This window comes from Felis catus, chromosome C2 (genome assembly GCF_018350175.1).
Source record: "Felis catus isolate Fca126 chromosome C2, F.catus_Fca126_mat1.0, whole genome shotgun sequence".
Taxonomy (NCBI): domain Eukaryota; kingdom Metazoa; phylum Chordata; class Mammalia; order Carnivora; family Felidae; genus Felis; species Felis catus.
In genome coordinates, this window is record NC_058376.1 from 69,183,414 (window position 1) to 69,207,428 (window position 24,015).

Here is a 24,015-nt window from a genome sequence, read left to right on the forward strand (position 1 = left end):
AGTGGTTAGTAAAACAGTCCAGAAAATCCTAAAACAAATTTTATACATGAGACTTTAGTATATGATAAAAGTGGCTTCAAATTAATGGGAAAAATTGGATTATTAAATATGGATGACTTGAAAAAAATCTTAGTCAGATCCCTGCCTCACACTATACATAGAAACATCCATTTTGGTTGAAATAAAATATTAAAAGTAAAAAAAAAGAAAAGAAATGCAGATATAATCTTAGAGATCCCAAGCTTGACACTAACGGCAGAACCCATAAAGGTATGTAACTACAAGGGTGCCTGGGTGGCTCAGTCAGTTAAGCGTCCGACTTCGGCTCAGGTCATGATCTCACAGTTTGTGGGTTTGAGCCCCGCATCGGGCTCTGTGCGACAGCTCAGAGCCTGGAGCCTGCTTTGGATTCTATGTCTCCCTCTCTCTCTGCCCCTCCTCCGCTCATGCTCTGGCTCTCTCTGTCTCTCAAAACAATGAATAAACGTTAAAAAAAAAATTTAAGAATGCTCAACATCACTCCTCATCAGGGAAATACAAATCAAAACCACACTCAGATATCACCTCATGCCAGTCAGAGTGGCCAAAATGAACAAATCAGGAGACTATAGATGCTGGAGAGGATGAGGAGAAACAGGAACCCTCTTGCACTGTTGGTGGGAATGCAAATTGGTGCAGACACTCTGGAAAACAGTGTGGAGGTTCCTCAAAAAATTAAAAATAGACCCACCCTATGACCCAGCAATAGCACTGCTAGGAATTTACCCAAGGGATACAGGAGTGCTGATGCATAGGGACACCTGTACCCCAATGTTTATAGCAGCACTCTCAACAATAGCCAAATTATGGAAAGAGCCTAAATGTCCACCAACTGATGAATGGATAAAGAAATTGTGGTTTATATATACAATGGAGTACTACGTGGCAATGAGAAAGAATGAAATATGGCCCTTTGTAGCAACGTGGATGGAACTAGAGAGTGTTATGCTAAGTGAAATAAGCCATACAGAGAAAGACAGATACCATATGGTTTCACTCTTATGTGGATCCTGAGAAACTTAACAGAAATCCATGGGGGAGGGAAAGGAAAAAAAAAAAAAAAAAAGAGGTTAGAGTGGAAGAGAGCCAAAGCATAAGAGACTGAGAACTGAGAACAAACAGGGGCGCCTGGGTGGTGCAGTCGGTTAAGCGTCCGACTTCAGCCAGGTCACGATCTCACGGTCCGTGAGTTCGAGCCCCGCGTCAGGCTCTGGGCTGATGGCTCAGAGCCTGGAGCCTGTTTCCGATTCTGTGTCTCCCTCTCTCTCTGCCCCTCCCCCATTCATGCTCTCTCTCTGTCCCAAAAATAAATAAACGTTGAAAAAAAAAATTAAAAAAAAAAAAAACTGAGAACAAACTGAGGGTTGATGAGGGGTGGGAGGGACGGGAGGGTGGGTGATGGGTATTGAGAAGGGCACCTTTTGGGATGAGCACTGGGTGTTGTATGGAAACCAAGTTGACAATGAACTTCATATATTGAAAAAAAATTTAAGATATGTGACTACATAAATTTAAACCTTTGTACAAAAGTAAAGCCATGACCAAAATTAAAAGGTAATCAAACTAAAAATATCTAAATTATATACAGAATACAAAGGTGGAGATTCTTCATATATAAAATGTCTATATGTCTAAATAAAAAGAACACATAATGGGAAAAGTAAAGGATATTACCAAGAAGTTCATGAGGCAGCCAAATATACAAAGAAATGTTTAATTTAATTTTTTTTTCAACGTTTATTTATTTTTTGGACAGAGAGAGACAGAGCATGAACGGGGGAGGGGCAGAGAGAGAGGGAGACACAGAATCGGAAACAGGCTCCAGGCTCTGAGCCATCAGCCCAGAGCCCGACGCGGGGCTCGAACTCCCGGACCGTGAGATCGTGACCTGGCTGAAGTCGGACGCTTAACCGACTGCGCCACCCAGGTGCCCCAGAAATGTTTAATTTAAAGACAGCAAGCAAATGTAAAATAAAATGTAATATCTTTGATTAAAGTGTGTTAATAATTAAAGTGATTACTAATACTTATGAGAGTCGGGGAAAGTTAAATTTTTAAAGGTTACTGATGTGAGGGTAATAATCTGATCTTCATTTTTCTTATAAGATTAGCATAGTCATGCTGATTGCATATGGCTACCTTAACAGTTTGGAAATAGCCATCAAAAGACTCAACAAGATTCACTAAGTCTATTATCTGCCTTAGGAATTCTCAAAGATGTCCTGGAAAATGGATGTAAGTTTAAGTTATTTGAAAGATTAAATACTAGAAATCCAAAGCCTAATACAGTCTATTTAAAATAATTACAATACAACAAGAAGGTAAAATACTATATACATTGCTAAAAATTATAATCTTGAGGCATGTAACAAAATGTTCATTAAATAATAAGTAAAAAGGGAGCTTACAAACTATAGTTTTTTAATATGGATAAGATGTCATTTAATAACCACATACTTTCTTCCTGTTATAAAAGAAAAAAATTAGCAGGAAATCTACAAAAATGTAAAAGCTATTATCTCTAGTGGTGGGATTATTTGCTTTTCCATGTTTTCTGTATTTTCAATTTTTACTTTTACAATGAATATATTCTACTTTCAAAGAACCAAAAAAGTTGAACAACTTAGGTTCAAATTATGCAAATTTGCTAGGAGCACACTTTGATGAGACTAAATAAAAAAAGAGACTAGCTGTGAGTCCCCTCAGAAAGGAAGGCTGAGAGAATGACACCCCATCCTTTATGAAAATTCGGCTGAAGTCAGCATGGCTGGTGACCATTTGGAATGAGACCAAATGGGCTCTGGCTGTAGCAGAGCAGGCAGCATGCTCCATGGAAGGCCCTTCACAGCGGTGGGGGGGGGGGGGGGGGGGGCTTCCACATGGGTGCCTGGAACAGCGTCCTCATTCCCTAGCTGGAGCCCAGCAGGACAGCTCAGAGGACTTCAAAGGACAATGGAGTCCATGTGCCACTCGCCCAGCAGGCAGCCCTCGCCTCTGCCCAGAGAACCTCACAATAGTTAACTCATCCTGCAAGGACTCAAGTCAGTGGTTAACTCCAAGCCCTGAAAGAAATACTAACTGGCAGTCCTAGCCAAATCCTCTCTGGTTTAACTGGTTTCAACCTTTAAGCTGGAGTCTGCAGCTGGGCAGAGCCACCGCCTGTCCCCAGCTGAGGCTGCCAGGGCCCTTGGCAGAGTCCTGGGGCTGAGCTCTGTCCACAGAGCAAGACAGCTCTGGGGCATGGAAAAGCAGGGAGAGGCTGGGCGCCAACCTCCTCCCCAGCTGTTTTCAATAAGGCTCCACTTCTGAGGTTGCTGGCAGACCTCTGGAAAGATCTAAACCAACCTCACATAATGTTTTCCATCAAGCCCACAATTAAGTGATATTCTCTTAACTCATGAACTGCACACGAAACCTTTTTCCTGTCACTTCTCAGCTCCTCTCCTAAGCAACGTACAAGCAGGTCAGGCTGGGGTTCTAACACTTTTGCAGGGTCACAAAGACCACAGCACAGGCCTTCCAAGGCCTTCCACTCTTCCTCCTGCTACACAGGATGGAGGGGATGGACGTTTGACCTCACTCTGCACATCATTTCACTTAATCCTCCCAATAGACCTGGAAGGTCCGCATTACTATGCTAATTTTACAGGTAAGGAAAATGAAGGTCAAAGCAGGTAAGTTATTTGTACAAGGTCTCTAAATTCATGCTTTTTCCACTGTAGCCTTTCAGGGGAGTAACAGGATCACAGGCAAGAAGGTTCCAGATATCAAAAAGCTATTCCAATACCACCTAGTCTTTTGACAAGATTTTTCACCAGTGCCCCTTCCCCAACTCCCACAGGAGTATTCTTGAGAGCATAATTGAGCACCATGTCCTTCTTTTGTGACTGAATAAATTAACGATATAAATTAATAAATTGACAAATTAACCAGGACTGGGAAGCCAGCACCAGGAGGTGAAGCCAGAGGACAGTTGCAGACTGAGGCCCAATGAAGGATTCTGGCTCGGAGAGAAGTGTGGCAGGGACGGGGAAGAACCAGACTGAGAGGTGAGGCAGGAAGATGCTGGCGGAAGGGCATGCCACGAGGACAGAGTGTGCACAACGCAGATGCAGGAGCAGATGGGTCCTAAAGACTGGGGCTGTCTCATCCCTCACTGATGCCAGTGCCAGCTGAAGACTGGCCTAATGGAAAGCATTTGAACTTAAAAATGCCCAAAGCCTTTCTTCCACGAATCCCCCTGCTATAAACCAAGCTAACCCAGGATATGGCATTGAAAGCCTCATATAAAGATGTTCATCAGAATTTAATTTGTAAAAGGAAATATTAAAAATAATCTAAATAACCACCAGTAGAGAAATGTCTCAGTAAATGGTAGTATGTCGAATTTAATGGAATATTAACCATTAAAATTATGTGGACAGTGATTTGAAGAACGAAGTGTTGGGTGAAAAAAGCAGGGTACAAAACAGTATGAATGATTTTAATTATGACTATCAGTGATTAAGCACTTATTTATATGACATATGCAGCAAATATACTTTCTTTAAACAATGCCACAATATGGGTAGTAGTATTCCTATTTACAGATAGGAAAGTGACTTCCAGAGTAACTAAGCAAATTACCCAAGGTTACAGCTACAAAAGGATGGGACTGAATTCAAAATCAAGTCTGGCCCCTGCCCCTATAAATCCTATAGTTATCCCTATCTTGACAACAAAAGAAACCCCCAGCTTAACAAAGAAACACAAGAACCATCAAACAAAATTATAATATAGCAAGGTGGAACGATGAGTAAGTAGTTTTAAGCTTTTTTCTACTTTTGCTTTCCTAAATGTTCTTAAATAGCATACTATATTTTTACTTTAAAACATTCTTAGAACAAGACTTTTAGAGTGGTGTTATGGCAGACCAGTGATCCTGATCATATTACTGGTATAATGCCTATCATTTTATTAGGCAACAACTATGTGCTGGCACACTTCTATTGTATCAACCCTCCCTCCCAATCATGCTGTGAAATGGGAATTATTATTCCCAGCTCATCTGTGAAGCTTAGAGAACTAAGTAGAAGAAATTCAAACCCAGATGTCCTGGCTGCAAAGCCCATGGTCTTTCTACTCCTCGCACGGCCCCAGTGCACAAGGTATGCACTGAGGTTCTCTGTGTCCTGCCCTGACATTTTATGACCATTTGAGCCTTGGCAAGCACATGCTTATGAGCACAGGGCTGGCCACTTCTTCCTGAAGAAGAAGTCAAGGTGAACTAGGCCTCCCAGAGGCACTGATGGCCTTCAGCCACAGCAGGAGTTCTGTCTACTTACCGCCCCCCGCCCCCCAACTTCTACCTCTGGAGGCCACACTTCTCACCTGACTGGGGGCACTGAGAGGTTCAGGGAGCATGACGGAATGTAGAACAGAGAGATCTCAGGGCCACAAAGGAGATGAGGTGAAGAAAAACAGGTGAGCCAGTTTGGGAAAAGGCAGGGCAGATGACCATGGTGAGTTTTAGGAGAGAATCAGAGGAGAGAGGACTGTGACAGAGCCAGGGTCCTCTATTCTTCTGCCCAAATAGCATCTCTCACTGCTTTAAAAATCTAGATCGCTCCCCTTATTTGCACAAGGATAAGTACGTACATATCCATAGGCACACACCATCTTGAGACCCCCTACTACTTATGTCCTGTGATGGCACCTCCTGAGCAACTAGTTTACTTTTTTTTTAAATGCTTATTTATTTATTTTGAGAGAGAGCAAGAGAGAGGGAGGGAGGGAGGGGCAAAGAGAGAGGGAGAGAGAGAACCCCAAGCAGGCTCTGCATTGCCAGTGCAGAGCTCAACATGGGGCTTGAATTCACGAACCATGAGATCATGACCCGAGCTGAAATCAAGAGTCAGATGCTTCGCCGACTAAGCCACACATGCACCCTGAAACTGGTTTACTTTTTGAGGACAAAATGGTTCTTGCACCTGATCATGATTTTTAGGAAGCTTATAGTCAAATTAGTAGCCCATCTTTTGCAACTACACAAACTGTAGAGCACTCATCTCTGTGTGCTATTCTTACCCCATATTTTCCCTTTGCTCTTTTCTGATCCCTTAACTCCATCCCAGTCGAAGATTCTAACCATTATAAAACTTAATCTTGTATGAGGGTACACCCCAGGGTTTAGGGAGGAGAGGCAAAAATCTTCCTTTTTATGTATAAGGCACAGATATGCTCTGTATCTGCTTATGTACTAAATGTATATACATGTGGATAAGCAGGTACAGTGAGAACCACTGATCTATATGAGTCAACCATGTGCTTGCGCAGCCCATCAATTAAGAGAACATCTTCTCACAGAGCCTGGGTGGCTCAGTTGGTTGAGCATCTATCTGACTTCAGTTCAGATCATGATCTCATGGTTCGTGAGTTCGAGGCCCACGTCAGGCCCTCTGCTGTCAGTGCAGAGCCTGCTTTTTCGGATGTCCCCTTCTCTCTTTGCAGCTCCCCAGCTTGTGCTCTTTCTGTCTCAAAAATGAATAAACATTTTTTTAAAAAAAGAGAGAGAACACCTCCTCAATTGTCAGATACATCATTCCCAGAAGGAAGATTGTACCTCCTTTTCCACTGCTTTGGCCATTCCCACATGCTCCCCAACATGAAGCAAAGCCTGAGGTCATGACCTTTGCTTCCAATGGTCTCCCTTTGGCGGCTTAAAGAATAACCTGTATGGGATGTGAATGTGTTCAGATGCAAATTTCTTGGTCTCACCCCCTTGGGATAAGGTGTGGGAGACTTCAAGTGCCCCAGTGGGTTCTGATGGACCCCTTGTAAGAAACCACTCTACACAGTGTCTCCATCAATGACTCAGGCACCTAGATGTCCAGATTTCACCCCAAGCTTCCAATAACCATACCTTGGCTGGAAATGAGCAGGTAGAAGTGTAGTGGTGGCTGACCTGACTTTATTATAAAAGAGCTTTGCCCCAAGTAAGTCATTAGTCAAGTGCCAGCACTGGTTATATGTGTGTGTGGCTGACCGGCACTGGGCCATTATGTTCACCATTTCCAGAGACCAGTGTCTCCCCTCTCCTTCCTGGACTTAACCTTGGCAGGTCACCCTGCCCTCTGGTATTCCATGGAGTGGTGTCTGCCTCTGAGCGGCCTGCTTGTGGGGGCTGCAGCCGGGGGAACCAGTCCCCACGGCCTCAACCTCCCCTCACTGCTCACGGATGATGCAAGCCCTGCATGACAGGCTGTGGAAAGTATGCTCAGGTGCCCGGCTCTGCTCAGCCTAATGCCTTTTAAATCAGGATCCAGATTTGATTTGCTTTTCCTTGCCTTCCTGGCTCCAACTCTCCCAGTCTCATTTTTTACTCCCCTGTCAGGCTTCCCAGGGTTTGGGGCTGAGCTTGCCAAGTCCTTCACATTTCACAGGCAGCCCTGCCTCCCAAGCCTGTGCCTGCCATCTCAAACACCAGCACCCAACAGGCCCCACCTTACTCATGCTGCCTTGGCCTGCCCCAAACCCTGCTGGAGTCTTCTGAGAGGGATGGACCTGCATCTCTTAGGAGTCACTCAGGGACTCAGTGCGCCACCAGATGAGAAAAAAATGAGGCATCATCCTTACCACCACTCAGACAGCTCTGTCAGGAGGACACAGGTGTCTAATCACTGTCACTGAGCCCCCACCCCCTCCCTTTCATTTCAATGTGCTCTTGAGCAGGGGCAGGGCACAGAGCTCAAACTTGAAGGAGCTCTCAGGTCTGACATGCAACATCAGAATTCACTTCTTACCTTCCCAGACAGCATCCCGGCATTCAAGGCTGGTGTGTGTAGAGAGTAGGCGTGGAGGGGCAGATTCACAGCCTCAGCGATTTGAGAATGTGAATCCCTTGAATGTAGGGAAAGTCTCTTGGTCCTCTCTGTCATGTTTTTATCCCAGGTATACATCCTACCTATAACTACTGTTTGCTGAACTAAATTAACCTGTACACCAGCCATTGGAGTCGTCCTTCCTGAGTGTCAAAGCTTCATGGAACACCGGACACACTAGTGAAACCACTAGGTCTCTACCCTAAAACCTCACTTAAATTTTATTTTGATGGAATCATGGACTATTACAGCAGGAAGAAGCATGAGAGTCATTTGGTCTTATCTCCTCATTCATAGATGAGGAAACTAAAGCTCAGGGGCCAGAGAGACTTAGAAGTAAAGACCCAGGCACCTGAATGCCAGCCCAGCCCTCCTACTGTCACCCTGGTCCTAAGAGAAGCCAGCTCCCCATGATAACCAGCAAATCGCCAAGCAAAGATGTTGCAAAGGATGGCATCTGGGCATCACCAAGGTGACTCCAGTGCCCCAGTGTATTTAAATCCATCCTTGTTAGCCACAATCCACTCAGGCCTTACTGAAACCTGAAAACCTACCATGGGCAGGGCACCGTCCTAGATCCTGTGGAGAGCACCAAAACGAGTAGGAAATCACCCTCAAGGGGCTCTCATTCCAGTGACAAGCACATAAAGCCAAAGATATACAATGTGAGAAAACCTCCGGTGACTTCAGAAGGGAGGAGACAATAACTGGCCAGAAGCAGGATGGCCTCCCTGGTAGCAGCAGAGTAGAATCTGGACAGCACTCTTGTGGGGTCCAGACTCTACTGGGAAGATACTATATATGTGTGTGTATACATATATGTATACACACACATATATATATATTCTCATATATGAGAATATCATCCAGCTATAAAAAAGGAAATCCTGTCATTTGTGAAAACATAGACAGACCCTGAAGGCATTATGCTAAGTGAAGTAAGTCAGGCAGAGAAAGACAAATACCATATGATCTCACTTATATGTAGAATCTAAAAACGAGTTCACAGGTACAGAGGACAGACTGGTGGTTGCCAGAGGCAGGGGGTGGGAGGTGGGTGAAATGGGTGAAGGCAAACTTCCAGTTATAAAATAAGTAAGTCACAGGAGGTAATGTATAGAATGGTGACCATAGTTAATAATACCATATTATATATTTGAAAGTTGTTAGGAAGAGTGGATCTTAGAAGTTCTCATCACAAGAAAAGGAATGTTGTAACTATTTATGGTGATGGATGTTAACTAATCCTACTGTAGTGATCATTTTGCAATATACACAAATATTGAATCATTATGTTGTGTACCTGAAACTAATATGCTATATGTCATTATATCTTAACTAAAAAATAAGACATGATCAAAACAAAATACAAAGAAAACTCCAAACCAAGTTGTTGGAATGGAATAAAATAATAAAATGTTAAAGATGGGAACAACTGTCAAGATTATTTGATCCAACTCCCAATCTGATTTGTAGATCCCAAACACTATAATCTTCACAAATGAGGGTCTAGCCTCCTTAAACCCTTCCTGTTCTAAACTAACACAGTCCCTGACTCATAGTAAAGTGCTCAATAAACATTAGTTAAATGAATCAACTCCAAACACTTGAAGTCTACCATAAATAAAAGCAGAACATTACTTTAATGATGTAAGTGATTAAAATTCAGAAAATCCAGAGGCCAAACAAATAATCCTTCTTTACTCGGCACTTACCAGGAGGTGGGACTGAGGTGTGTTTTTTAAAAATTGATATATGAAGTAGGGAACACACATGACAGTATACAAATCATTGAATTTCAGATCGCAAAGGGCCTAATGGACACCAAACTCGTGATCTGATACGAAGGGATCTGAGACTCAGGGAGGTTGAGTGGTTTGTTGAAAGTTTTAAGGCAACTTCATAGAAATGAGAACCCAAGTCCAGTGTTCTTTCCAAACATGTTATGTTAATCATCTAATTACATTCTAAATTGCAGAGTGCATAATATAACCCTTTTAGAACGTGGCAATGGAAAAGAACACAGTGAGCTGGAAGAGGCTTCAGAGAGGAGAAGTCTAATTTTCTGTAACCAAAATTGATAATCCATTAGTTGCAAGACTGCTGATCATGGGGATCACATTCTATTTTTCTGTGTAGTCCTGGTGTCCAGGGCACAGAAGAAACTCAACTTATGTTTGCCAACTTTTTAAAAAGTAGCATCTCAGTTATTAATTTAAAGTTGGAAGGAAGTTGCATGTTATAAGGAATGTGAACATCTTGGGTCCTGCAGAAACTATCTATGCCAGGCCACACTGATGTCTCCTATGCCTCTGCACTGATGAATGCCAAACCTGGCACTTCATACCTTGCCCTTTGGGCCACCGTGAGCACACAGAGTAAGAAGAGCCTAATTTGGTCTCTCCATCTCTCATGGCTCATTTTGCCACAGAATCTTGCTTCCATTTCAAGTCAAGATAATTGGAAACATGTTAAAATAATAGGTGCCTAAAAGCCTCCCTAGTAAGGAGACAGATGCATCCAGATAGCACCAGCCTTCTCTATTTCTCCCTGATAGGTAAACTACCACTGTGAAATTTAAAAAATAAAGACACGATTTTTTTTAATTGTTTTCAAATGTTTATTTATTTTTGGGGCACTTGGGTGGCTCAATCAGTTAAGCATCTGACTTTGACTCAGGTCATGATCTCATGGCTCGTGATTTCAAGCCCTGCGTTAGGCTCTGTGCTAACAGCTCAGACCCTGGAGCTTGCTTCAGATTCTGTTGTCTCTGTCTCTCTCTGCCCCTCCCTCCACCTCAAAAAAATAAACATTAAATTAAAAAAAAATTTTAAATAAATAAATTACTTATTTTTGAGAGAGAGAGAGACAGAGTGTGAGTGGGAGAGGGGCAGAGAGACAGGGAGACAGAATCCGAAGCAGGCTCCAGGTTCTGAACTGTCAGCACAGAGTCCAATGCAGGGCTTGAACCCACAAGCTGTGAGATGAGGACCTAAGCGAAGTCAGATGCTTAACTGACTGAGCCACCCAGACACCCCTACCTGTTTCTTTTGATATAAATTGTGTATTCATCTATGACCATTTATTAAGTGGAATCTGGACACTGAGCTCAGATAGATATACCTAGGCAATTTCATTGTAGTTTTTAGAAACTTCAGAAGTAATTCCTACCTATTGTTTAAAAATTCAAGCAATATGAACATATATAAGATAAAAGGTGAAAGTTGAGGGCAAAAAGTTTTCTTTCCCCTTCGCTCTTTCCCCTCCTTGCAATACTATCACTTTCCAGATATGGAATGATGAGGAATTTCACTGACTTACACTGCCTCCCCCTTGCCAGTCTTGTTTTGACTGTTAGATCTTCTATTGGACATTGATGACAAGATCACAAACTCAAATGCCTGTAGAGTCTGGTCAGAACACACAAGCACAGGGAGTGGGTGGACAAGAAGTGTCATGAGGGCCCCTCCCTGCCTACCTTTTGCTCTCCCACTATTAGCACGAACGTGGCTAGGGAAAAGGCAAAGTCACAACTGGCAACAGACTCTTGTCCATGTGCTGGGACATGGCTAGGGATGGGGAGGACTGTAGCAACCTGGCAAAGACACCCTTGGATGCAGGTGGTAACACCCACTGCCCAAATGCTGCTACGTGGAAGCATTGCCAAAGCTTACTTTTTGAACAAAGCCATTCAGAAATGAATTGGATGTGTAAGCTTTCCATTTGTAAATCTTAGCTCAAAGTTTTTGAGAACACCGCTGGCCAAACACAAAAGGTCTGTGTGCCGAATATGGCCAACTGGCTGACCATTTTTTACCTCTGGTATTATGGTTTTAAGTCATATACTCAAACTTATTTTTTTTTGTTTTTTTTTTAATGTTTATTTATTTTTGAAAGAGAGACAGAGCACGAATGGGGGAGGGGCAGAGAAAGAGGGAGACACAGAATCTGAAGCAGACTCCAGGCTCTGAGCTGTCAGCACAGAGCCCGACATGGGGCTTGAACTCACAAACCACGAGATCATGACCTGAACCAAAGTCAGTCACTTAACTGGCTGAGCTACCTAGGCACCCCTCAAACTTATTTTTTGATCCATCTGCTTTAGATGGTATCTCCTCACTTCTCAGATAAGAAGTAATGTCAGATGAGGACATTAGTGTCCTTAGAGTTTTCTCTTCCTCTCTTTTCCTGCCCCTATCTTACCACTCATGATCCCTTTACTTTTGGCATTGCAGAGCTCACGGAGTTTACTTCCTATTCTGTGACTATAACTAACACTTTTGAGCTTTGTCTATGGGTTGACTTTAAAAACAGGGCAATTTTTTTTTGATAACAATATTCTATTGTATAAATATTTTCTTCAAACATCTGGTGGCCATGAATGAACTGTTCACAATCTATAACTGAAGAACTAGTTTCCAAATGTAGGTGGCTGGTGTGGGTTTTCCATTCCTTGGGTATAGTCCTGTCTCCCTAGATGAGGGGCCTGTGAGCTCAGTGCTCCTGAGTGGGGCACACCTACTGGCAGGCTTTACTTAGAAAGTTCGGGCACAGAGCAACTAGACAGATAGCACATCCAACCATTTCACCTGCAGGCAAAGTAAAAAGACATTCTTCTGAGATCCTAATATCCATACTAAGAACTTTAGTTTTCTCTGTATGGATATTAAGTAAAACATCCTTTAGTCACCCTGACCTCTGTCCTACAGCCCACTCCTAATCTCTGCATGGTTTTACTTTACATACGTGGCTCTCACTGCTGAAGCCTCACCACTCATCTGCTATGGCGGGAGGTGCTGATACAGCCTTCCATGCAATCCCAAGAAAATCCCTCACCCACTCACATTCCCACCCCTGTTCTCAGTACGGCTCAGAATTCATTCTCTTTTTAACCCTATCTGTTCATTTCAATGGCATGTTTGGGGGGAGGAGAAGTCAATAAGTCTGTTCAGTTCTGACATTTTGAACCCGAAGCGGCTACGTGCTGACAACGGTAGTTTGAGCGTACTTGCCCCATTCTGCTGCCTTTCCGTGGAACACTACAGGAACTCGGTAACACCTGGCAGCCCTCTGCCAGCCTCCTTGCCCTGAGAATTTCTGAGCCACCTGAAATGGACAGCCAGGGAACCTTTGGGAGCATGTTCAAGTCTGCTAGATAGTAAGATTACCCTTCTTCAATGAAAATGGAAGACAGAGATTCTTTCATGAAGAGATTACATTTTTCTTCGAATGAATCTTATGCCCTAAATAAATGCTCAAGAATTTAATGTCTTATCTCTAATGTAAATGGAACAACTATTTTTATTTATTTATTCATTTAGGAACAACTATTTTTAAGATCTCTTCTGGCTCTGGGTCTCTGGTTTATGGGAACTGAATTAAATGTAAGAGTGGTCTCGACCAGCCCTGTCGAACAGCACTTTCTGCAATGACAGAAATGTTCAATAATCTGTGTGGCCCAACAAAGTAGCTAGTAGCTCTGTGTGCATACTGAGCACTTAAAATGTGATTGCAGTGGCTGAGGAACTGAATTTTAAATTTTATTTAATTTTAATTAATCTTAACCTAAACTGAAATAGCCACATGTGGCTAGTGGCCACCCTACTGGATAATATCGCTCTAGACCTTGGGCAACTCATTCTCGCTGAGGAAACAAAAGACAATAAACAATAACTGATAAAACTGTAAATTGATAAAGGTAAAGATGAATCATACATGTGAGCATTACAGAAATTCAGAGAGGGAGCAAGTGAGTATTAGAAAGTTCATGTTTAGATCTGTGAGGTAGATCTATGTGCTAATGTGAAAAATAAATGCCAAAAGATGTGAAGTCAAAAGACCAAGTTGCAGATAGGTATGCATACATGGGCCCATTGGTAAATATAAAAGCAAATGCAGATACACGCTTCTATGTGCATAGAACATTTCTGGAAGGATGCCCTCATTGTTGACAGTGATTACCTCTGGAGAACAGAAGTAAGGGTCAAGACAGGGAACTTGCTTACATTGTTTGAATTTTTCACAGTTGAACAATTAAACAATTGTTTTCTCTATAACAAGGTTATAAGCAGAAATATGATTAACAAATAATACATTTTTAAAAGGCCAAAGAAGACAACTCTTTCCTGTGGTTATTACTCACGAATGCTTTTATGTGATTATTGGGAATATTCCACATCCTATGGCCACAGTTCTTCTGTACTCTAATAAGATGCTTTACAAAGAAAGCATACTTAAGGAGAGTAGCCTGAAGGAGGCAGAATTTAATTTGGACTCCTATTCCGGATGAGATGGAGAAGAGAAGAAAGAGGTTTTTTTTTAATGTTTATTTATTTTGAGAGAGAGCGAGAGAGCGAGTGGGGGAGGGGCAGAGAGAGGGAAACAGAGAATCCCAAGCAGGCTCCACATTGTCGTCAGGGCAGAGTCTGACACAGCAGGGCTCGAACCCACGAACTGTGAGATCCTGACCTGAGCTGAAACCAAGAGTCTGACACTTAACTGGCTGAGCCACCCCGGTGCCCCAAGAAAGGGCATTCTTGATAGAGGCACGGCCTGAGGAAAGGAAAGGAGCAGGGACGCAGGGGTGTGGGTGAACAGTGAGGGGTCTAGAAGGGCCAGACAGGGACTGGGATGGGATAAGGGGAGATAAGACCCTATAAGAAACATAAGACAAAATCCCTATGAACTTGAGTTGGCAAGAAGTCTAGAGTCTTAGGCCCCACCAACTTGGTTCTTGGGGGAACCAAACATTTACTGAGCACCTATCATGTGCCAGGCACTGTGTTACTCCTGGGGCACAAAGATGAATAAGAAACAGTCACTGAGTTCAAAAAACCAGATGAGACATGTGACAGGGATGGCATCATATAGTATGAGAAATGCCATATTTAGACCCAAAAGTACTGCCTCCATAACTTACTGACATCACCGTAACAAGTTTTATAATTGCTCTGAGGCCCCAGTTCTTCCTCTATAAAAAAAAAAAAAAAATGGGGCTGACATTTTACACGCCCCACAGGGTATCAACAAATGCTACCTCCCTTCCTTTCACACTCTGCCCCATTCCTAACCCCAGATTGACAGGGAAGATAAAATATTTTCCTTATTTATCCTTTCTCCATAAAAGTGAAAGCAGAACGAAGTCTCCGTTATGTGTGCTGTGGGCTGGGTGAGCAGGGCTAGGGCTGGCTATGTTAGGAGGAGGAAGGGAGGAGAGCAGGACAGTGCTGGAGACCTAGGAGCTGGTGGCAAAGGCCTTTAAGGCAGTGCTGAAGAGCTGTACACAAGGCTCAGGGACACGCAGCAGGGGGTGCACGGTCAGACCTGCACTGTGGAAGGACAAACTGGAAGCCCAGGGGTCAGAAACAGGTTTCCAAGCCACTGCAAACTTTGCCTTAATCTCCTCTCAATTCCTACAGTACGGGCAATTTGTTGAACTATTTCAAGCCTCTAATTATACACTGTCATATCCTACTGTTTTATATACACACATTTGTCTCCAGAACTACATCAACATTCCTAAGCACAGAAAGCACAGAACAAAGCAGGTACTTCCTTCAAATTTCTCAAAGTGGTTAAGCACTTCTGAGTTAGAACTGAACTACAATCCAGCAATGATTCTATCAGGTATTTACCCAAAGGATACAAAGATACAGATTTGCATGAGAACATGCACCCCGATGTCTATAGCAGCACTATCAACAATAGCCAAACTATGGAGAGAGCCCAAATTTCCATGGACTGATGAATGGATAAAGAAGATGTAGTGTGTGTGTGTGTGTGTGTGTGTGTGTGTGTGTGTGTGTGTGTGTACACATACACAATAGAATATTACTCAGCCATCAAAAAGAATGAAGTCTTGGGGTTCCTGGGTGGTTCAGTCAGTTAAGCATCTGACTTTGGCTCAGGTCATGATCTCACAGTTCGTGAGTTCGAGCCCCGCATCAGGCTCTGTTCTGATAGCTCAGAGCCTGGAGCCTGCTTCGGTTTCTGTGTCTCCCTCTCTCTCTGCCCCTCCCCTGCTCACACTCTCTCTCTCTTTCGAAAATAAACAAACATTAAAAAAAAAAAAGACTGAAACCTTGCCATTTGCAGTGATGTGGATGGAACTAGAAGGTATTATGCCCAGTGAAATAAGTCAATCAGAGAAAGACAAATACTACACGATTTCACTCACATGTGGAAATGTGGAATTTAAAAACAAAGCAGTTGAACATATAGGAAGGGGGGGGGAAGAAAAGAGAGGGAAACAAACCACAAGAGACTCTTAACCATAAAAAGAGAAGAAACAGGATTGATGGAGGGATGTGGGTGGGGGATGGGCTAGATGGGTGATGGGTATAAGAAGGGCACTTGGTGTTGTATGTAAGTGATAAATCACTGAATTACACTCCTGAAACCAATACTGCACTGTATGTTAACTAAAATTTAAATTAAATAAAAGGGGGGTGCCTGGGTGGCTCAGCCAATTGAGTGTCCGACTTTGGCTCAGGTCATGATCTCACGGCTTGTGAGTTCGAGCCCCGTGTCGGGCTCTGTGCTGACAGCTCGGAGCCTGGAGCCTGCTTCAGATTCTGTGTCTCCCTCTCTCTCTGCCCCTCCCCCACTCATGCGTGCTCTCTCTCTCTCTCTCTCTCTCAAAAATAAACATTCAAAAAAATTAATAAAAAAAAAACCCAAAAGAAGTAAACTGGGAAGAAGTTTATGTGGGCTGGATACTACCATTGCTAAAGTGGAAAACTGAGGAATTATTCATGCTTTTGTGGGTCAGGTCTTCTCCGTTCCCTTCCTCCACCCTCCATGACTTAAATATAAACATGCCTTGATGAGGCCAGGCTGGCTCTTCATTTGGAAGCCCACTTCAGTAAACACAGAGACCCTCAGTTTGGATGAAAGCCTCACTTGGGCCGGACTTCTCAAGAGGCACTGAAGTATCAGCTCATTTGATTCACGGCACAGCCAGGGCTTATCACCATGTTTGCTTTTTCTGGTAAGAATGAATTCCAGGGCGAAGGGGAAGAAATCTCCAGTAATTTCAGTATATTTCCCCACCAGCTTGCTCCTTTCATATTTGACTCTGTGCTGGGGGAAGCAGTCCATCGGCACTTCAGCTGCCTGTATGGGCAACAGGACAGCTGGAAGGGTTCCCGTCAGCCCCTGGCACTGGTGGGGCCCTGGCTATCTGCCCAAGGAGGCCCCCGCGCCTGGGGTCCCGGAGAGGTTCACCACCAGCAGCACAGTCCGGGATACTACTGTTCTCACCCTCGCGGCAGCCTGTGCTGTGGGGGTCCCCCATGCACGTGGGCGGACAACAGAGCCCCACATCTGAGTTTCGTCTACGGACTTGTTCCCCCAAGCAAGCAGCTTCCCCTTGACCACCCCATTCAGGCCCAGCAGGCCTTCTCACGGGAAGAGGCCTACACAGGCATTGGAGTGGGGTCAGGGTCATTGGGTAGAGAACCCTGGGTGCCTGGGTGCTCAGAACACGGGGGATGGTGTGGCTCTAGTGGGCACATCCCTGGGGCAGACAGATGCCCTGCTGTGAGGTGAGGGTACAGCCAGATGAAGGAGCCACGGTTTCTAGAATGTGGGCTCAGTGCCGGGATCTAAAGGTAGTACTGAAGAGATAGAGATCCAGAGCTTTACGAGTTTCCGAAAATATAGTCTCCAGTTGACAGAGCCAAGAAAATTTTTTAAAAGGTAGGCAGGTTTGGCCTACTCAGTAGACCCTGATTGAATAGTGGTTTTCTAGAATGATATTATAGAAAATGTCATTAACAGTTAAATGATATTAACTTACCTCCTAAATGCATATGACTGACTTCCTCTCATAGATCCTAGACCCTGTCAGTTCAGGCCAAAGGCTACAGTCAGGAAGGAATGAATTCTTCTAGAATGCTGTTAACTGCAGGGACACCTTCAACTCAGAATAAGGTACTCTCATCACTACTGGTCAATTTGGTAAGGATCTAAAGAGGTTTTTTATCCCTTTTTTATTGCAATATAGTTGACCTACAATATTAGGTTAATTTCAGGTATATAACCCAATGGTTGGATATAAGTATATATTGTGAAATGATCACCACAGTAAATCTAGTTAACATCCATCATGACACACGGTTATAATTTTTTTTTCTTGTGATGAGAACTTTTAAGATTAGTCTCTTAGCAACTTTTAAATATACAATACAGTACTGTTAACTATAGTCACCATGCTGTATGTGACATCTCCATGACTTATTTATTTTATAACTGTAACTTTGTACATTTCTGCCTTTACCCATTTTGCCCACACCCCATCCCCACCTCTGCCAACCACCAATCTGTTCTCTGTATCTATGAGTTTGGGTTTTTTTTTTTTTTCTTTTTTTTAGATTCCACATGTAAGAGAGATCATACACTATTTGTCTTTCTTTGATCTGAAGGAGTTTTTTAGTTCTTCTCTGTGCTATGTCTTCTTCCTTATTTATTCCCATCAGTTAAAGACAGAGTATCTCCACATGCATCATTGGGTGTTTATCAGTTAGGAATATGTTTCTGTAAAATTTCTTGTGTGAATAACCACAGTCAAAGATCCTATCTAATAAAGTGTTTAAGCCTTGGGACTTTTTGTCTCTTAGTTGCTGGTCATTATGCTCCCCCACCGCTGTATCCCCATCCTATGCCCAACCCAACCAATCCTCAGTGTTCTGATTTGTTGCCTCATGGTTTCAATATGGCTGCTGAGCATCAGGCATTATACTTGCATTCAAGGCAGGAGGCAGAGAAAGGTGGAACATGAGAGCACCAGTGATTTTTTTTAATCAGAAAAGCAAACTAATAATGATAATAATGATAATAATAATAATAGGGCGCCTGGGCGACTCAGTTGGTTAAGTATCCGATTCTTGATTTTTGGCTCAGGTCATGATCTCATGGTCATGAAATCAAGCCCCACTTTGGGTTCTGCACTGGGCCTGGAGCCTGCTTGGGATCCTCTCTCCCTCTTCCTCTGCCCCTCTCCTGCTCTGGTGTGGACATATGCACAAAATAATAATAATAATAAAATGAACCTGTTAAAAAAAAAAAAAAGAATGAAAAGCAAGAGCTTTCCCAGAAGTTTCCTAGCCAACTTCAGCCAGAATGTGTCACTGAGCCACCTCTAGCTGCAAAGAAAGCCTCTACAGTAGCTTCAAGGGCAAAGGGAATTGGTAATGGGTCAGCCATAAAGAGCAAAAGCCCTAATGGATGGGAGGTACTGAGACCTACAGAACTGAACATCTCATAGTTTGGAGCTTCTCGAAAGATATAAGCCCCAGGAGCACCTATGGTCCTACCTTCATGTCAACCAAATCTTCTCAATAGAAAGAGGGGCTTTATTGGAGGAAAACATTCATTAAATCCTTGGCCTAAATATAGGTATAACAAGGAAGTGAGGGCAGGGTAGCAACAAATTTCTCTCTTTCAGGAATACGACCAAAAAGTACAAGTTTGAACCAACTTCTAATTACCAGCTTCAGAAGGCAGCAGGAAGCAAACCTTTATAACTTTCTCACATCCTGGTGTCCACGGTGTTTCCCTGAAGTGATGGGAGGGTCCTTGTGCCCTGAGCTGAAGAAGCTGGGACATCCCGGCACTTTCCATGCCAGGCTTTAGGACTCGAGCTGGTGGTGGCAACTTTAAAGAGGGGAGTGGATGGAGCTCTTAGGGACTGCCACTACGGGGGGCGGGGGGGCGGTTCATGCCTGCTGCGATGGGCACCAGCCTGGACCTGAGAAGAAGCTTAATTTTATTTTATTTTATTTTTTTAGTTTTTTTTTCAACGTTTATTTATTTTTGGGACAGAGAGAGACAGAGCTTGAACGGGGGAGGGGCAGAGAGAGAGGGAGACACAGAATCAGAAACAGGCTCCAGGCTCTGAGCCATCAGCCCAGAGCCCGACGCGGGGCTCGAACTCATGGACCGTGAGATCGTGACCTGGCTGAAGTCGGATGCTTAACCTGCTTAACCGACTGCGCCACCCAGGCGCCCCGAGAAGAAGCTTAATTTTAAAAAGTCATTCACTCATAAGAGATTCTGCCAGAGCCCAGGTACTGAAGAGCAGAGATTCCCGAGGCGGCTGTGACAGACACCAGGACCGGTTTGTGCAGAATAGGCATCTAGAACAGGATGCACCCTAGCACCTGGAGGGAGAGGTCCGCTGCAGGCAGGGTCTAGTGGCTGCAGCAGTGAAGAGTAACATGCCCTGGAGGCAGAGAACCACTGACCACACTCAGTGGGTAACCCTGCTCAGTCTTTTATAACTAGCAACTCCTGCTCAAAGCCCAACGCCACTCCAGGCCCACACCACCTTACCTCTTCCTTCTCTGAGGGCATCAGGTCAGTAACACTCACTATTCCCATCTCTGCTAGCAAAACAACCAGCATCCTCATTCTGTAATCTTTTGAGGTGGTTCTTTCTTGATGCAAAACATCGCTCTGTGCCCTTTGCTATGGAGATTACACACACTTGCAGCATGTTAGTTTCAGAGTGCTTTCTATGACAGCCTCTCCCTCTGCCTTTCCATATGCAAGCTCTCAGATGGAGCCAGACACTCCATCTAAGATCTCTCTGGAATTGTCTTCCTTCTGTGTCCATCACATGGCTGCAAGGTGTTCTGTGTTAATTTCAGGCAGGTTGGAAGGGGTAAAGTAGCTGTGCAGGCTGGCTTTTAAGGAATACATTCATTTTGACGTATAATCCACATGTAATATAGAAAGTCAACTTTCGGGGTGCCTGGGTGGCTCAGTCGGTTAAGTGTTTGGCTCCGGCTCAGGTTATGATCTCACAGTTTGTGGGTTCAAGCCCTGCATCAGGCTTTCTGCTGACAGCCTGGAGCCTGCTTCGGATTCTGTGTCTCCCTCTCTCTCCACCCCTCCCCTGCTCACACGCATTCTCTTTCTCTCTCTCAAAAATAAACATAAAAAAAATTTTTTTAATAAAAAGAAAGTCAAGTTTCATCAACATTAGCAAAATAAAAATTTCAAATAGAGAATGCTATACTACAAGAATACTGCAGGTCTACAATGTGAATGCATTAAATCCACTGAATTGTTTACTTTATGATGGTTAAATTTATGTTGCATGAATTTCACCTCATTTAAAAAAATACTACTGTATTCCTACACTTGTTAACTTTATGAAGTGGTTTTACCATTTTCTTCCCCAACTTATTTTCTTCACACTCCTGTAGGCTAGTTGTTTCTTCTCAGATAGGGAAACCTATCTGGTCCACAGAATGTATGAAAGCCACCTGGAAAGCCACCAGGTCCACAGAATGTATAAAGCCAACCGAAGGATGACCAAGCAACAAAGAACTCAGTGTGCCGATTCCTGGGTCAGCACTCATTCCACAAAGGTTCCAAATCAAGTAACTCAAGGGCCCGGTTCCTTCATGGCTTCCAAAGGCAGCAAAGGAAGCAGAAGCACCACCACGTATAAAGGAAGCTAAGTCCTCTCTTCCTCTCCATGTCTGCCTGAATTTGAGGAGGAGTTCGTCTCTCAGAGGCAGTTGGGCAGGAGTGTAGGTATTGGAGGTAAGATCAGTTTGCTAAGCTATTTTTCAAGTTCATTTTTTATATTTTGTTTTTTAAGTATAAAGTCAGTGTTTTAGAACACATTCACAAAGTGGAACAGCCACCATCATGATCTAATTCCAGAACACCTCCATCATCTCCAACAGAAACCCTCTACCTATTAGCAGTCCCTCCCCACTCCCCCCTGACCCCCAACGACCACAGATCTATGATAGGTTTGCCTATTCTGAACATCTCATACCCACGAGGACATTCACCATGTGATCTTTTTTTGTGCCTGGCTTGTCTCACTTAGCATAATCTTCTCAATGTGCATCCACATTGCAGCGTGTATCAGTATGTCACTCCTTTTCATGGCTTTAAGCCATTTCTAAATCCCCAGGGATTCTTCTGTTGTTTCTTTCCTGCCAGCGGTGGGGATGCAGGGCCCGCAGTCAGGGCAACAGAAAAGATCTCTCATTCCAGCAGGGGCCCAGAAAGAAGAAACAGAACCCTCAGCAGCATCACCAACATTCCCCCATGATCTTCTTCAGGGGGAAGGTCAGATTCACTGGCAAACAGTCTTAACCACAGGGCCCATGCAAAGTGTCCCTCCCAGGGCACCCTGCACACTCTCCAGATGGTGAGGGCCATCCTGCACAAAGCCAGACCTAGTGCTTAAACAAAGGCAAGGTCCGGTGTCATCTGGGACGGTGATGCACTTGACCCCATCCTTCCCACAAGCACATAGAAGCCTGCTCTTAAATTGTAGATTTATAATGCAACCTATGAATTTCTCATCACCTCAGCTGTCTTTTGCTCAATCAAAGCCTTCTAGCCTCTAAAGTGTTTCCTGGGGTAGATTCCCCACGTTTAATCCCAGGACAAATATTACTTGCAAACATTCCTGACTTGCACATGCATCTCCATGTCAGGTGGATAATTTGACGTCCTGGAGGCCTGAGCCAGCAGCGCACCACTCGGTCCCTTCACTCGGGCATAATAACCTCAGGACTCTCACAGCTACTCTTCAATGTCCTCATCTTCTTCTTCTCCTTTCTAGTACAAGGTGGGCAAGGAATTATCATGCCCATTTGCAGAAGAAATGGAGGCCCAGTAAGAGCAAGAGACCAATATTAATTAGCACAAGGGGACCAAACTGATAAGGGGTCTTATCTTCCACCCCACTACTCTGGATGTGCCAAGACGACACATGAGAGGGCTAGTTAATGAAATACTCCTTTGAAGAAGAAAGTGAAAGAAAAGCTACAGTCGGTTCTCAGCTGTCCAGATTTGAGGACACATATTTAAACCTAAGCTGTATGGTTCCTGCCACCAGCCCATGTCATCTTCTATAATTAGGCAGCACATAATGTAATGACCTACATTAACAGCAAAACATCTCAGTGCCACTTCCCACCCTCGAGCTGTCCGACACAGACCAAAGTCAATCATAAACAAAAGAAGTCGGTCAAACTGAAATACATTCACTTTATGTGTGGGTCCAAAGAAAACCAGGCCTTCCGCCGGATCCAGTCTGCTGAGGAAAGGGCTCGAGAAGCAGTGATGACCTTGCCCATCTCTTCTCCAGCCTCCCCTCCAGCCATGCTTCTTACCCTCCCTTCAAACTTGGCGGTGGCTCCTTCTCTGATGCAGAGGTTCCGAGGGGGCACAATGAAAGCAGGGGCCTCGGTCAGGGGCATGGAACCGACTCTCGAGTGATCCACACTGATGGAGGTTTTGGAAACCTGTGTTGAGGCAGCCAGCTTCACATCCCCCATGGTCTGCAAACAGGAAGGAAGACCAGGTCAGATGAGACAAAGTATAGGCCCTCATCCCTATGCGAGGCGAGCATTCCCAGTGTGCTGGTGGGGCCCCTGTGTCGTGGGTTCTGTAGGGAACAGGCACCCCGTCACATCAGGGTCTGTTAGAGCTCCTCTCTGGGAATGAGAAGCTCTGTGTGCTCCACACGCAAGGCTGCCAGGGTAAGTCCCAGCCTGGCCCAGACACCAGCACCAGGACCACATGCTGGCCTCCTCAGAACCCAATGGAGAACTTCTAGGAAAGGGGCAGGTAGGATAAGAATGGAGAGACCAGCTGATGTCAGCATTTCTACAACTGACATCTAAAATCAGTAGTTAATAGTCAGCGGCCCTTCAGATCAACAAGTACATCAGGCACTCATGGCAGAAAGTAAAAGCTGCTTTTGCGTGAACTATGAGAGTTCACAGGCTAAAGAAAAACAGGATCCATATTCCCAGAAAGGAAAGAGTTGGGGTTAAAACAGCAAGAATCCCGGCCGAGGTGAAGTGAGGTGAAAGTGAACAGATGAATGGAGAGAAGGAAGCACATCTAGGGAGGACATCCCACATCTAGGGACTAGATTGTGGAAAGCCTCGAAGGTCACAGAACATCAGAGAAGGGAACACTCTAAGATTATTCAGGCAAATTCTTCTGTTTATAACTGAGCCCAGAGAGGGTAAGTCACTAGCCCAAAGAGACAAAGCAAAATGATGGCATCACTGGCAAGAATACCTCAGGCTCCCGGCTCCTGGCACAGGGCCCAGGTGGGACAGGACAGGAT

At 44.1% G+C, this 24,015-nt stretch overlaps 1 protein-coding gene across 6 annotated transcripts in view; it reads right to left on the reverse strand.

Moving 5' to 3' along the window:
- Nucleotides 1-24,015, reverse strand: part of MYLK (myosin light chain kinase) — a 210,017-nt gene that overhangs the window by 156,753 nt on the left and 29,249 nt on the right. For all 6 annotated transcript variants that reach the window (XM_019839242.3, XM_045036325.1, XM_045036327.1 and 3 more), the window contains 1 exon segment: nucleotides 23,048-23,215. In XM_019839242.3, coding sequence (XP_019694801.2) covers nucleotides 23,048-23,212 — 165 coding nt within the window. In that variant the 5' untranslated portion in view covers nucleotides 23,213-23,215.